The sequence below is a fragment of the Anoplopoma fimbria genome, chromosome 6, assembly GCF_027596085.1.
Source record: "Anoplopoma fimbria isolate UVic2021 breed Golden Eagle Sablefish chromosome 6, Afim_UVic_2022, whole genome shotgun sequence".
In the NCBI taxonomy this organism is placed as follows: domain Eukaryota; kingdom Metazoa; phylum Chordata; class Actinopteri; order Perciformes; family Anoplopomatidae; genus Anoplopoma; species Anoplopoma fimbria.
In genome coordinates, this window is record NC_072454.1 from 1707015 (window position 1) to 1723859 (window position 16845).

Genomic DNA, 16845 nt, shown 5'->3' on the forward strand with positions numbered 1-16845 from the left:
GTTTAGATATCTGTCCGGTTCTGACGTCCTTCAGATCACTTCAGTCTGCTCCTCTCTGACTGGTTCCTCTCCTCTGAACCGCCCTGATCCCTCACTGTGTCTCCTTCCAAAAGCATGTGAGTCCTATGATTTCCCATTTGCACAAAAAGGCCCTTGTCTCCAGAGATTAGAGGGACAGAGGGGGAAAGATCAGGAGGAGAGAGAGAGAGGGAGAGAGAGAGATTTGTTCATCAAACAGCCACATACTGTTGCTAACTGATTACATCTAAAGAGGCGTGACTGGTTGTTAATAAGTACAGCAGCACTCTCAGCTTGAAAAGGAATTTACAATTAATGCAGTTGGTAAAAGTGAAACTAGCTGATTGGACTCTGCTGCAGTGATGGATTTCACTGTAGGACAGTTCAAATGAAGTATGATGATCCTCTGGTTCTTAAACCTGCATTCAAATAAGTCTGATTCTATAGAAGTCTATGAGAAAATGACTCTACTTCTCTCTTGATTTATTCCCTCAGTAAACATTGTAAACATGAGTTTATGGTCTCAATCTCTAGTTTCAAGTCTTCTTCAATACAGCATGATGTTCATTTAGTAAATGATGCTCCATTTAGAGTCAAACAGACCATAAAGCAGGGGATGCTTTAGGGCGGGGCTACACACTGATTGACAGGTCTGAGAGTTGTCCATATTTTCGTTTTACAACCTTTCACAGTGTGTCTTCACTCCATGAAGGTCAATTGTAAAAAAGAAAATATTCAGCTTTCAGTTGTACTTAATTCCAACTTCTCATGTTGCTTCTGGTTGCAAAAAAAACAAAATGGCAACATGCAAAATGCAGAATTTGTGGCTTCAAAGCTGTATTTCACAAACCAATGTTGTCACCATGACTACGTCCACTTCTTTTTACAGTATAGTTTATGGTCAAGGCCTCTTTGTCAAATCTAAGTAGCTGGACACATAAACTTAATGTGTTTCTACTTCTTTTTTCTCTTCCACTTTACCAGATATATGTGTTTGTCTCATTCGATCTGTGACACATTTATACATCTATGTGACATCACAGGCAGGGTGGCTATTTTACACATCCCACATCCATAATTTGGTGTTAAATTCATGGCGACTTGAATATTACTCTGTTTTTAGCTGAGAAAAAAATTGATGTGTTTTTTTGCAGCTACATTCTCCAATAGTTAGTTACTAATTTGCTCATTCTGCCATTTGGTGCTTAACAGGCAGAATGTAGTAAGTTTTACAAAGTTTATGCTGGAAATAACATAACATTTCACATTACACACAGTCATGTGACCCGTTGTTAATGAAATAATACGAATCAGAGCAGCTTTAAAGTACAACAAATCCATCTTTTAGCGTCATATTTTAGTGCTTTTCTCATCTTTGCATTTGATTGCATACTGTTATTTCCAATATGTGATTATTTAAGATGGGTAGACATCTCTTTTGGAAATAATTCCCTGTAATATTGTTTTATTTCTCACTTTTTCCTCATAAAAGGTCAGAGGTCAGAGTTCGGCTTTACAGAACAGCAACCAATGAGCTCTTGGAGATGTTAAATGTTAAAGTCCAACAAAGGTTTAGGAAAAGATTGGGCTTTGGGTTAAAGTAAACTCTTTGTGGCAGAAAAAACCCTTTAGGCAAACCTTTGAACCCGGCTCCTCGCATAGACGGACGCAGTATGACGCAAATCTCAACATTCAGGTCAAGACCTGTAATTGTTTATGCAATTCTTAAAACCTAAAATCCCCCAACAGTTTGACTCAGGAGCGAAGATGTTTTTTTAAGAAGCCTCACTGTTCAAAACAATAAGGCCCGGAGACAAAGAGCTGAGCATCTCCCTCATTTATACAACAAACATGTGTTTAAAGGTTACATCATTACCATCAGCTGATTCTGTGGTTACATGCGAATGTGCGCAAGGAGAATGAACTCTACTGTTTATTTGTTTCTTAACAACGAAACAAAATGTGTCTTATTCAACGATAATTAAATTCATCACAGGACCCTGTTGGGTCACTGGAAATCTAATGTTATAAAGTAGAACTGTTTATGTATAGCACCATAGGTTGTAATTCATTTACTCATTTCTGGTATTTATCATGTTTTATCAGTGGTGGAAAATGACTCAGTAAATTGACTTTATGTACAATTTTGAGGTACTTGTACTTTAGTTGAATCTTTACATTTCTCTTTTACTCCACTACTGATTATGATGTATTGTTGTAGGTTAAGCTGCCCAGCACTAATAATGTCTCAGAGGCAAATATTGTACATTATACTCAACTACATTAATTTGATGACTGTAGTTACTTTGCAAAGTTACATTATTAGTACAAAAATAATTAAAAGTAGCTCCATCTTCACGACCTTCAATACTAAAAGGATAAAGACATTAATGCGTCAATAATTATAATTCCATAATACAATATAAATGTTGATATTAGTTGATTTTTTATTTTTTATTTAATTATATTTATTTGATGCATATACTTTTTTACTTATGTGACATTTTTAAAACATAGCTTTAACTTGTAACAGAGTATTTTAACACTGTGGTAAAAGATCTGAATACTTCTTGCATCACTGTTTCCGGTTTTTAAAAAAATAATTATTATTGAGAAAAAAAGTAAAAATATAATTTTGCCTTAAGTTGAGAAGGGTCATAATCAAATAAAACACAAATATAATAGGAATAAAAAAATAAATAAAAATAAATTAAATAAGCGATAATATTCCTCTACTTCCGGTCCGGTGACGCGCATCACGTGACGTTGGGTCGCCGTGACGCGTCTCAGCTGACAGAGGTTCGCTTCCGGGTTCGCTCGTGTTGTTGTTGCGTCCGCTCTGGGACTCGGGCCGACGATGGAGCGCTACGGGTCGGACACGGAGGGGGACGACACGCCGCTGCTTCACCGGGGAACCGAGGACAGAGTCCAGAGAGGTGAGAGAACCCGAGAGAACCCGAGAGAACCGAGAGAACCACAGCTAGCCGAGGCTAAGCTAACGTTAGCTCTGTAACATATGTTTCTTTTCTCTGTTTCTTTTTGGAAGAAATATGGAAAGAAAAGTAACTTTGACTCCCTGACTTTATGTGAAGTGTTTTTATTTACTTATTAAAACATAAACATTGAACTTTATCATTAATGTATCTGCTAGATGAGCTGTTAAAGTTAAACATTAATATAGTTTGTATTGTTTTAATGTAACTCTGTTTACAGACTGCGTTCTCTCATGCACACTTTGCCTTTGCACACATGCACACTCATGCACTCACATGCACACTCATGCACACACATGCACACTCATGCACACATGCACACACATGCACTCACATGCACACTCATGCACACACATGCACACTCATGCACACACATGCACTCATGCACACACATGCACACACATGCACTCATGCACACATGTACACTCATGCACTCACATGCACACTCATGCACTCACATGCACTCTCATGCACACACATGCACTCTCATGCACTCATGCACACTCATGCACACATTTTTTTCTGTCTGTAAATATAATATTTCAGTTATTGTTGTTTTTCTACTGTTTTTTTTATTGCTTATTTATAATACTTGTTTTTTGATTTCATTTTTTATTTTTATCTTGTTTTTCTTCTACTATGTCTCTTGTTTGCACTATGCTGCTGTAAGCCTGCAAATGTCCCCGCTGCGGGACTAATAAAGGATTATCTTATCTTACATGCACTCATGCACACTCATGCACACTCATGCACACTCATGCACACATTTCAATGAGCCTGAGTCACGGGTTAAGGTGACCTGTCATGAGCTCACATCATAGGACACACCTGCTGAGTTACCTGAGCTTCAGTCATGTTTGCATCAAATAAAAGTTCAACATTCATGCAAAAAGCTGCAGCAGCTTGAGAAACAGAGTTTTTGTTTAAAGGTTTACTTTTAAGCAGAGCAACTTTTACTTTGTTCAACACATCTTGTTTTTCTGTGTTATTACTGGAATCCTGCCAGATTAAACACTAAAGTTTGTTATGCTGCTGTCCTTTATATAAAGAGGTGCTTTCCACTTTTAACATAAGCAATATAGTAGCAGTAGTTAGCAGAATGTTGCTTATTGTGAGACTTATTATACACCAAAGTTTAGTTATAAAAATAAATGGGACAAGACGTGAAAATAATATGCACAAATTAAATAATGAAACAACTACCTGATCCACTGAATGACTGGAAATTAATTATTGTAATTATATATATTTATATATATGTATTCATTTGTGATCAGATTATAATGTATATGCACTTAACAGCATGAATTAGCTTGCTGTTTTTTTCATCATATTAAGTTAATGGTGTGTCCTGTTTAGGCTGTTGATTAGAATGAGTAAGAAAAACATTAAAATTAAACGATTTATTAAATGCCGCCAAAAATAAGTCACACTTGATGGTTTGTATTCAGTGTACAGAAAAGAAAGAATATATAAATGTGCAGGAACAAACATTTACAAAAAGCTTAAGATCCATTTTGATGTTAAGAATAAATGTTTCCATGTTCTTTTTTCTGCATTTCTTTTCGTACAGAAAACTACACTCATGCTTGCATGTTAAAAGTTGCATTTTTTTGCAACGATACTTACTTAGTATCGTCTGCTAAACTCCGTTCTCTCCCTGCAGCCCCAGTATGCTGTTCATCACGCTACGGCCTGGCGCTGCTCTCCTCTTTTGGCTTCTTTGTGGTCTACTCTTTGCGGGTGAACCTCAGCGTCGCCATGGTGGACATGCTCAACAACACCCATCAGTCCGACACCAACCACAGCAGCTCAGTTTGTCCTGCTCACGCCAACCCTACACGGCCCAAACACAACCACACGGTGAGAACATGAGCGCATCGGAGAGAGACGAGGGATGAAATCTGGTCTTCCACATATGAGAATTTCCTTCATAAATTAAGTCAAATAAACAGCAATGCCAGTTAAATTTGAGTCTGCACCATATTCCCACATTTACTGCCTAAAACACTGTAAAATGTCAAACAATACGCAGTGAGTAAGTGCAATCTTCTACTGTCAATTCATTATTTTCACAAACGGCTAAGCTTTCACTGTGTAATTTCACGTTTGTGTGTTTCTTTGGTGGAGATAAAAAAAAGTATTGTCTTATTAAAAAGGCTAAAACAGTCCATTTCAGACAGAAGAACTCTTGTCTGGTGTCAAAAATGCCACACTGGAAAACAATCTAAGCTCTACAGCAAAGTTTTTCCACATTTGTCTGCTCTCCATGGAAAGAAAATCTAAACATGTCAGGATTATGTGAACCATGAGACCAGAGTAAACATCTGACATTCAGCAGTTTGTCTTGGAAACAATGAACAATAACAGTGTGTTGAGTGGAAAATCATGCTGAGAAAAAGTCACATTTTACTGTATCTGTGTGGATTTTCACACTATAACTTCAATGTTTGAGTATTTAACAATCTCCCGTCCCTCATTGAAACAATGTTTGAAAGGTAAAACATGTAACTTTTTCCACATTAAAATGTCTTAAACGACTAGACCTATGTTATATATGTTGTTGACTTGTGTACTTTTTACATTCTCAAATGTTTTCCAACAATTTTCAAACCAAACGAAATCTGAACGGAGGCGTTTATACTCTCTGTGCTGTGCGTTGCATTCTCCGAAACGCCAGAGAGAGTGCAAACAAAATGAACTGTGAAGAATCAAAAAGACAAAAGTGTAACTCATAGATATGAACATAGACTGTAGGTGTAACTGGAAAAACAGCATAAATTAACCTCCACAATGACGAGGAAGTATTGTAATTATCTGAAATCTCATATCTCGTATTCATGGACTACTTTATTACCTTTATACAAAGTCTGTAAAGAAAGAAGTCAAGTAATAAATGCATTATAAAGAAACAAAGGTTGAATATCCTGTAAAAAAATATCTGATTATAGCTTCTTAAATGTGATTTTTTTGTTTTTGTTTATTTACTCCTAAATGACTGTGAACTGAATATCTTTGAGTTGTGGACAAAAGAAGACATTTGAGGACGTCTTCTGTGGCTTTTAGGGAACAATGTCGTACATTTTTCATAATTTTATGACATTTTATAGACCAAACAAATAATCCATCCTTGTGCAAACAATCTACAGATTAATTGTCCTTGTTAAATACTTTTAATAAATATAACTCCACGTCTCCCCTCACAGGCCAGCGTGTACGACTGGGACTCTGCGACGCAGGGCTGGATCCTGGGCTCCTTCTTCTACGGATACATCCTGACACAGATCCCCGGAGGATACCTGGCCGGCCGCTACGGACCCAAGTGGCTGATGGGCTTTGGAATCCTGGGAACTGTAGTTTTTACGCTGCTCACCCCGGTGGCTGCCGACCTGGGTGCGAGCTACCTCATCGCTGTGAGGGTGCTGGAGGGGATCGGAGAGGTAGGCTGTTTCATTTTCATTTTGTTTTTGTTACGATCACGGTGGTGCAGAAAGAAAAGAAGAATCAAGAGTCGTACTTAATAATTATCTCAGTCTCATTATTCCTTATTTTTACATTTTCACGAGCTGAAAACACAAAATACTAAATCATTCTATAAAGAATTTCACATTTTGCTTTTAAGTAATTTCATCAGACTGATGCTTAACATCTTATTTCCTTCCTCATCCTTTCAACTAAAAATAAAAAACTTTTTTTAAATGTTCTGCTAATTCTCCTTTTGCTCTGTACATAACTACATACAGAACTATGCTGCAGTAAAATTACAGGTTTTCTAAATGGACTCTGGTGCTCGAAAAACACCAAAATCAACACAAAAGAAAAAGTTCCTTGTAGTTACTTTAAGTACTAATATTTCTGACTTAATTAACCCTCTAAATCCTCTTTATTAATAATTCTTCCTGCTATTTTTTGTGATATAAACGATGACTTTACATTGTTCATGTACTTCAACACAGTAGCTAAAATATGGGAAAGAAAGTGAACAGTAGAGACCTTTTTTTAAATCATATACTTTGCTTTGGTCAAAACAGAAATATTCTTAGACACCTTAGTGCTATTTAAGTCAGTTTTTCATCTTATTATAACACTTAAAAATCTAAATTATTTCAATATTAACTCCATCTATAGAGATGAAACTTTATCATCCTTTTTTTTATTAGCAAAAGACATAAACTTAGTTTTGTTCATGTCTTCATGCATGTGGAAGCCTGTTGTTTGCACCATAAACATCATCTGCACAAACTTCAAATTTGAAACATGGTTTGTTAGCATAAACTACTGGCATTAAAATGGGATTAAATGTAATAGACACGGATAGACTGACAGAGGTGGTTTGTGAGGACAGATACGTGGACGACACTCCTGTTGATGCTCTTGTTGTGTTTGTCTTCAGGGAGTGACGTTTCCTGCCATGTACACCATGTGGGCAGCGTGGGCTCCACCGCTGGAGAGGAGCCGCCTGCTCACTATTTCCTACATCGGTGAGAAAAACAAACACAAACGGCTCAATGTCAACATGAAGAAAACTAGTTTCTATTGGCACAAAACAGTGGCTTTTTGTATCGCCTGCCTATTAAAACAGTTACACCAGTATCCGATCAATGAAAAATGAATCAAGATGAAGTGATTTATCAAACAAAAATGCTAATTATTTGCTGGTTGCAGCTTCTGGACACACAAAGCTGCAGTTTGAAGACATTTTCCACCATTTTTTTACTTTATTTATTCAACAATTTATCAATCATTAAAAAAAACAGCAGATTAACCAACATTGACAGTCATCACTAGTTGCAGCTCAACATGCTAAACAGTTCATTCCATGTTTCTTTTTTATGCTCAATCTTATTGTTTTCCCTCTTTAAGAGCTTAAAACAGACGCTTTTTCAAATGCGTAACAGTTTGTGACAGTTTATTCCTTTAACAGTGAGTTGAAGTTTTCCAAAGCTATTAAAGAAGTGATTTATCAAACAAAAATGCTAAATATTTTTCTGGTTGCAGCTTCTGGAAACAGAAAAGCTGCAGTTTGAAGACATTTTCCTAATTTTCGGATACTTTATTTACTGAATAATTAGTAATTTAAAGAAAACAACAGTGACTATCATCAGTCTGATATATTAGTCTCACACTAAGTATGTGCACTAAAAGAAGCTGGACTACATCATTTAGTAGTTAAACACTGTTCAGACAGCTGTGGGGTACAGATGTTTTCTCTCTTCCCTCCCAGGAGCCCAGCTGGGGACGGTGATCTCTCTTCCTCTGTCGGGTGAAATCTGCTTCTACCTGGACTGGACCTACGTCTTCTATGTATTTGGTAAAACACCTGACTTCTGCTTTGTGGCTAAATGTTGATTTTTTTGTTTTTAATTTTTGAGGGATTTAACACTTTTACCAGATTTCCTTTTAGGAATCGATGAGCTTCACCTGTTCACTGTTTAACACAGCAACCTGTATTTATTGTGTTGCAGTATTTTTGCATTGATATCAGAATATTAGTGAATTTTAGATGTGATATCATTAATGCATTAGTTAGAAAACTAATAACTGGAAAGATTTCAGGTCATGAAAGTGGTGCCATTAGAGAAGCCTCGATTGGAATTTTCTTTGCCTATTTATTTTTGTTTCCAAGAACTATAATTTACAGAAGACAAAAAAAATGTCTAAGAATTTTTTAATTTAACTGAATGTTTCATAAAATACAGTTAGTTGGTCCAGATGTTTTAAGGTTGTTAAAAGGTGTTAAAAATTGCGAGCTCTTATGTCTTGTTCACGCTGAAGAACTTCCACGCCGACGACATGATGTGTAAGTTTATTGCTGTGACGTAATTTCCGATCAGCTGGTAAACAAATGACATCCGACCGTCAGAAGTGCGTTCTGACTTCTCCTCCGTATCTGATCTTCATGAACAGTTATTGTGTAGTTAAGATGTCTGAAACAAAACTCTAAATACTGTGAAATTATCATAGAAAATTGATATTTCTGCATAACCATTAAAAATATAATGCTCATTGGGAGAGGAAAACTTCTTAATGTCTGAAGGAGTTTCTGGTGAACCTTCATGATTTCATCTGGTTTCTCCAGAATCCGACCCGGTGGCTCCGATGACGAGCTTTAAGAATAACTTTATAGAAACAGACGATCTTCTCTCTGATGGTCTGTTTACTGATGGAGGTCTATAGAGGATCAGGACTAAACGGAGACTGGTTCAGGACCAGATTAAAGATCCTCACAGTAACTTTAAATGTTTCTTTGTGTGTCCAGGTGCTGTCGGTGTGGTGTGGTTCGTCTTGTGGGCCTTCCTCGTCTTTGACAGTCCGAACACTCACCCACGGATTTCAGAGCGGGAGAGAGTCTACATCACCAGCTCTCTCAAGAACGAGGTAACAGAAACCAGACCGTGTGTCCTCAAATTAGAAAAACATTAAAACATAGAAACATTTCATAAATTTATAGAAAGCTGATTTTTATTCCCACATTTTGTTAAATAATCTCCACTCAAAGAAAAAAGAATTTCCTTTATTTATTCATTTCTTTTCATAGATTTCTTTGATTTAATTCTGAATATAAAGTTGTTATTAATATGTAAATGTTAGATTAAATCCCTGATTGCCTTTCTGACGTACTGTTCTTCGCTCTAGTTGCTTACTCAGTAGCTGCAGATCGCTTGCAGGCATTTCTGGTCCAGTTCAGTCATGAGACACTGAAGTTACATAACCTCAGTGTGTTGCAGCGTTTTATTCTCTTATCTGTCTTCCTCAGCAGTTTGGTGACACAACACTCGCCACGACTCTGCGGTTTAGTGATGTTCAGACGCTGACACACTGAATTTAAGACAAGCTGTTGGATTCTTACCGGCTTGTTTCCGTTAGTTTGCAGTAACCAAGAACACAATGTACTAATAGAATGGGAGCAAAGCAATGCACTGCTGTGGACGTATTTTAGACACCTAGGAAAAATCATATAAGTTTAACTGTACGCTAGAATATTTAACTTGATGTCAGACAGAACTTTTCCTCTCTTCAAAGCCACCAGACTCCATTGATGAAAACAGTAATTTAACCTCTGAGAACACAGGACTTGCTGGTCTACCGCTGCCTCCATCTGTTAGTTTGTTTGTGTGACTTCGGTGTTTTAAATTGTTTAAAACACAAGAACACAAACTAACTGTCTATTTCTCCGAATGCCCTCCACTGTAGGTAAATACACTGACTATGGAGCAGTAGTTCTTACAACCACACTTCAAAACATCTCAACTCTCCCTTTAAGTAGGAAAATATATTGGCATTTTCAGGCCAATGGGGGAAATAAAGTATTAACACAATAAAAAAAAAACACAGTAAATGCAATAGAAGAAAGGTGGAAGATTGCATTGCAAGAAACAATAAAACTCCATCATTTAAGGCATATTACTGTATATTCAGAGGGACTTGAGCTTAGACACATGCTTTTGGTAGAACAGGATTTATTTGGGTACACATGCAATGCAAATTAATCACACAGATGAATAAAAGCTGAAAGTAAAATTGCTAATAACTGGGCTAAAAATTCTACTTCCTGTTTGTCCCAGCTGTCCACCTCAGCGGGTCACATCCCGTGGCGAGCCATAGTGACGTCCGTACCGCTGTGGGCCATCGTCGTGGCTCACTTCTCCTACAACTGGACCTTCTACACCCTCCTCACCCTGCTGCCCACCTACATGAACGACGTTCTGGGATTCAGCATCCAGCAGGTGAGGTCAACATCTGGTACAAAACACTAAAAAGAAAAATCAAATAAAGGGTCAAAACGAGACAAAAACAGTGTTAACGGTAATCATAAAAATATTCATGTGCCATTATCCCTCCTGTCCTCAACAGAACGGTTTTCTGTCGGCTCTTCCTTACGTCGGCTGCGCTGTGTTGGCTGTTCTGAGCGGCCAGCTGGCCGATTACCTGAGAGAAACCTGCCTCTACCGCACCGTCACCGTCAGGAAGGCCTTCTCCCTCGTCGGTACGGATTCATCGTTCGTCTTAAAAACCTTTTTACAGACTGGCTCATATTTAATGTGGTCTTTGTACTGCTTTATTTTAGATTATTTTATTTTATTTTAAATTTTATTTTATTTTTTTATTTTTTTATTTTATATTTTATATTTTTTAAAAAATGTTTTTATTTTTTTAAATTTAAATTTTAAAATTTTTTATTTTTTTTTATATTTTATATTTTATATTTAATTTAAAATTTATATTTTTATTTTATATTTTATATTTTATATTTTATTTAAATTTTAAATTTTATTTAGTTTTATTTAATTTCAATTTTAATAAACTTTAAAATTCTTATTTTATCCATTTTATTTATTTTCTCATCTAATTTTCTGTTTCATCAGGGTTCAAATTTAAACTTAGTCCGCCTTGCTTTGTCCGTCAAAGCACTTTCTAAACTCTGTTTTTAAAGATGATATATAAATATATGTATTATTATGTGGTGTGTGAAACTGACCCCTAATGCACCGTGTCGTCTACTTCACCGTGTTACTACTTCACCGTGTTCTACTTACTACTTCACCGTGTCGTCTCTGCAGGTATGATCGGGCCGGCGGTGTTCATTGTGGCGGCGGGATATACGGGCTGTAACTACACCTTGGCTGTGACCTTCCTCACCATCTCCTCGGCTCTGGGCGGAGTGTCGGCCTCCGGATTCAACATCAACCACCTTGACATTGCTCCTTCGTAAGTTCTATCTATGATCTCCTCCAGGTGAAAGCTGATGGATAATTACTCCGGACTTGTAACAAACAACGTACTATATATGTTTGCAGGTACGCTGGTATCCTCCTGGGAATCACCAACACCTTTGCCACCATCCCCGGCATGGTGGGACCGGTCATAGCCAGAGCGCTCACCAAACAGGTAAGAAACTGTTTATTATCCAGTCGGCCCAGTGGAATGGATTCCTTCACCCCATGGCTTTTTCATTTTTAATTTTAGGAAGTTGTAAGCGTCTATAATAAGTCTTTAATAAACTATGAAGCCAAAATACAAACACTCACACAAAAATGTCCCTGTTGTAACACATTAAAACCAGATGTTTGATTCCATTGTAATATTAAATCCAACAATCTATTATATCAGGCTTTCAATCTAGAGCCCTTGCTTTTAAATGATAGCTTTAATATTTTCCACCAGATTGAGTAATTTTCTCATGTTTGAAGGGGCTAAAAAATACCCTTACACTAAGTAAACAGACAATAATTATTTAAAAAAAATGTTTTTTCTTTTCCATAAAAAACAAAAGTGACATTATGTAAAGAAAACAAAGGGTTAAAGGGTTTTAATTCTGATTTTTTAAAAATAAATATTTGGTAATTATGATCAAGACTGATGTTGGTTAAAAGATTGATATTAGTGAAAGTGGAGAATAATATTCATATATAGTATTTTTATAAAAGTTAGGCGTTTTCCTATTAATCTGACACTGAAATTATAAATCAAAATCAATATTGTTAATTGACATAAATCATTGACATATCCCAGACTATGAAAACAAATCCCTCTAGCATTTAGTATACAGAAAATAATTTCATTTTTGTTATTTTTTTCACAATAACAGTGACATTATAGAAACAAACCACCATTTAAAGGGTTCAAATTCTGCAATTTATTAATATTTGGTAGTTTTTATGATCAGGACTGGTGTTTGCTTAATATTTAACTGAAAAATAATTTTAATATATAACTTCATGGCAGTTTTAGACATGTTCATTTCGTTTGCTGATTTTCATATCAACAAGTACGACTCACTTTAACAACTCGCCCAGTTTCATGTCTCCATGGTGACGCATGGACAGTTTCTAGTATGCTGAGGTCAGAGGTCACTCCAGGTCTCCTGACCTCTAGTGCCCCCTTATGGATGGACAGTCGGTCTCTTACTTTGGCTTGAAGATCTCTTTCCTTTCTTAATTGGTTTAGTCAGTACAGGATTATCATGTTTACATTTGACCACCAGGGGGCGCCACGGTCCTCAGTCTGTCCAGAGTGGTTTCATCTGGTTTGATGGAAGCCAATAAACTAACCTTGATACCTGCTTAGGTTTACATTTCCAAACAGTTTGTTAGTAATGGCAACCAAGTGAAGATTCAGAAAGTCAAAAAATAATTAACCAATGACATCATCTTTTAACTTATTAAAACAGTGTGTGAAATAAACACTTGATTATTTTTGCAAATGAGTATTTTGTTTAATGGACAATCCCAACATACTGTATTTCAACATTTTCACTACTATATTTAAATTTCTGGGATGATTCGTGATAAATGTCTTATTGTAATTTGACACTTAGACATTTTTTCCTCTTTGCAAATTGTAAAATGTTGACTACCAGGAAACCATTGATTTTAGTAAATATCATTATCCTGTTTCAATGTTTCCCAGAATGCATTGGATCCAGAGCTGAATCTTTAAAACCACAGTGTTGCAATGAGGACTAAACTCTTGTTATATTTGATTACTCCTGATCACCTGTGCTGATTGTCCTTCAGAACACCATAGAGGAGTGGCAGAGCGTTTTCTACATCGCCGCTGGCATCAACGTGTTCGGAGCGGTGTTCTACGCGCTGTTCGGAAGAGGAACCGTGCAGCCGTGGGCCGTCCACGCGTCCTACTCCCACCAAAACTGAGGCAGAGGACGACTCGTCTGTTTGATGATTCACATTTGACAGACGGTTTTATTCAACGGGTAATCAGGGAGAGATGTGTTCCAGCTGTGCTGATAATTCTCAAAGCGCTGCTAGCGGCTAACAGTGAGTAACAGTCATAAAACCCTCGAGGGTGCTCCTGAAATGGACGTAGCAAATTTAAGCAAAGTGATTATTTCTCAGAGGCAAAAATAATAATTGAACAGAGCAAAAAACCACAGAAGAGTCAGAGGAAGTTTGTTATTATGAAGCCGAGCACTCTTCTGAAAAAAAGGGAATGTAGTTAGTTTGAAAGCTGCAGGTTATTAAAAACCTTATTGATCGTAGAGCATGAACACCACGTTAAATAAGCTATGAAAGACAAATGTACAAAGTTTAGTTCCTTTGTGGTGTTCAGGTCTGACAGTTAGCAGAGATGGGTGAATGATACTGACGTTTGTTTCACTCCTGTGAAGCTCAATGTTTCGATATTTTGAGTTAGAAACGCTTGAAGAACACCATGTGACTGATGACGTCCAGAGCTTCAGGAAGAACGTCATTCAGTTCGCTTAGTTAACTGTGAAACATGGTGAAACAAGTAGAAGACTCCGCTAGAGGGCATGTCAGACCCTGCTGCAGTTAAATGAGGAGTCTGAAGGGAGTCTGGTGCTCAGAAAACACTACGACTTTCATCCACAGGGACCGTAAAATCACAAACACAAAGTTCTTTGTAGTGACTTTAATTAAAATCATTCACATTACGAGTCAAATTAAATGTTAAAGTTAAAACACTGGAGCCCACAGAGACTTAAACTTCACCAATAAGGTTCATTTTTGGATTATGCTTCAATTAATTATTTTACTGTAACATATTCCACAATACCATCTAGATTTATTGCAGCATTTCTTATCAAAAGTATTACAGTTTTATATTATCAATAATGATAACAAAAACACTATTATTGCAGATATAAAGCTATTAAAAACAGACAGATGTCACTGTGTTTGCTGCGTTTGAAGCTCAAAAGCTTCGGATCGTTTTCACCACGAATAGAAAGCTGTTTTCACAACAAACGCAAAGTGAATTTTCGCATTGCGTGTTTTGCGCTCGACACATCATGTAAATATGTAGAAAACGCTTCATCAATCACAAATGAAATAACCACTATTGCTGCTCTGTACATGTTGAAAAGTCCCAGATAATCCAGTAAACTAAACGCCATCATGTCTGAGTCCAAAACATCATCCAGTGCATCTAGCAATTCACACATCAGCTTGTTTCCTACAGCTGTATGAGCACAAAACAAACATTCCCTGTTGTGATAAACAGATAAAAGTGATGCAGAAATAACCACATAATAATGGCGATTTGTTTAAAGTCTGATTTCATGCTTTGTCATGTTTCTCCACAAGACAACAAGCAAACAACTTTTAAAATATTAGTTTTTGGTCCGATCATTGCTAGACTACGCTAACATCGTAGCTGCTCCATCTAAGCATAAATTCTGCAACAATTTGTACCAATCGCGCTGCGCATAAAGTTTTCCTTGCTGTTTGGTGTGAACCCAGCATGCGGCCTCATTCACCCATCACTACCAGTTAGCTAACCTGCTAGCCTCAATAATTATTTCTGCCTCCGGATCACTTCTGCTTTTAAATATTATTATTTACCCGTGAACCCCTCAGTAAACCCTCTTGAGTTATCGCCATAGTAAAAGTCTAAACTCTTAATTAAGAAGGATGTTTTCTTTCACTTGTGTGTAAAGTTTGGGATTAATCAAAATCAGCTGCTCTGCGACCCAAAACTAAGTGCCAATATTATTTGTTTTTAAGTGTTTAAATGGTTTGCTCCCTTTTAAAGATATGATCTAACAAAGGGAAATGTCATCCCAAACTAGATACTCACATTTGAAATCATCTTTTTAAAGAGTTTAAGACGACACAGAACACACAAACACTCGTTTGGGGGGAAAATGCCTTAAAGTGAAGCCTCTTAAAAATAATTTTAAAGCTCTTTGTGTTTCATGTAATTGAAACTGGACCATTTTTTATCTTGTATTTACTTGCCATAAGGTGATTTTTATGTGCACAACACTATGTATTGTCTTTATTGTTTGTTTATCTCCAGTTTAGGTAGCATACGGTAACGGGTCATTTTATTTTCACTGTGTAACACTAAGAAGATGTTTAACTGTTTCTGATGAAGGGAAAGATAAACAAAAAGTGCTTTATAGATTTATTTTACTGACAGGATTTGCACTTTCTGTGTCGATTCTCAGGTATCTTCTGTCTTATAAGGATTTAAAGGGATGTTTGTTTACTTTTTACAGATCGATCGGACACATTGAGGTGTGTGTTCTCAATTTATAAGTGTTAACTGAAGTAGAAACATTTAGAAATGATTTCAAATCGTCTTATAACATGAACTCAAACATGGTCAGTCCAGGATTCATTTAGTTACTGCTTTTTAATTGTTTTATTATTACAATATATAGAGAAAAAAACAATTTTGTATGATGAGAAGGTAGTCCTTGTAAAATGTCTTAAATCACGATCATGTGTTGTAAATACTTCATCATATACAGCGATGCTCAAATCTGATATTGTGTCGAGTTATTATTTCATTATTTAGCCATCGGACCATGTGGAGTTCATTTATTTCAGTTTGAGTGACGAGAGAAAATCAAATTCACCAACATGTCTGTAACCTCTTTAATTCACCTGGATTATTGAACACTTGTGCAGCTCCTTATTAGTGAAGTAGTTATGAAAAGCACACACACATACTCACACACCATCCCGTCACATGACTTGACGTTGGACATCTACATTCATATTACCCATTATTGCATGTCTGCATATGACACAAAAAATATCAAGGAAAATAATAAATTATTCCTTTTAATTGAATAGCTTTTAAAATAAGTTTATGTAGAATAAAAGTACATTTTTGTCATAGATTGCTAATAACTATTTTACAATATATACAGTACCAGTCAAATGTTTGGACACACCTTCTCATTCAGTGGTTTTTCTTTATTTTTATTTTCTTCTACATTGTAGATTAATATTGAAGACATCCAAACTATGAAGGAACACATATGGAATTATGTGGTAAACAAACAAATGCTCAACAAACCAGAATATGTTTTATATTTTAGATTCTTCAAAGTAGTTGAATG

At 36.3% G+C, this 16845-nt stretch overlaps 1 protein-coding gene across 1 annotated transcript; it reads left to right on the top strand.

The window, feature by feature from the left end:
• The first annotated feature begins 2787 nt into the window (after positions 1 to 2787).
• slc17a5 (solute carrier family 17 member 5) lies at positions 2788 to 16479 on the top strand. Its single transcript, XM_054599771.1, has 11 exons — positions 2788 to 2954; positions 4678 to 4874; positions 6218 to 6451; positions 7405 to 7492; positions 8236 to 8322; positions 9271 to 9389; positions 10577 to 10738; positions 10866 to 10998; positions 11573 to 11720; positions 11810 to 11900; positions 13529 to 16479. Exons 1-11 carry the CDS (start codon positions 2876 to 2878, stop codon positions 13664 to 13666), a joined length of 1476 nt encoding a protein of 491 aa, XP_054455746.1. The 5' UTR covers positions 2788 to 2875; the 3' UTR covers positions 13667 to 16479.
• The last annotated feature ends 366 nt before the right edge of the window (positions 16480 to 16845 follow it).

Excerpts from the sequence above, each read along its gene's own strand:
- slc17a5 (XM_054599771.1), top strand. The coding sequence starts at position 2,876 with ATGGAGCGCTACGGGTCGGACACGGAGGGGGACGACACGCCGCTGCTT. Across the intron at positions 2,955-4,677 it reads CGAGGACAGAGTCCAGAGAG|CCCCAGTATGCTGTTCATCA; the intron begins GTGAGAGAACCC and ends CTCTCCCTGCAG. Across the intron at positions 10,739-10,865 it reads TGGGATTCAGCATCCAGCAG|AACGGTTTTCTGTCGGCTCT; the intron begins GTGAGGTCAACA and ends TGTCCTCAACAG.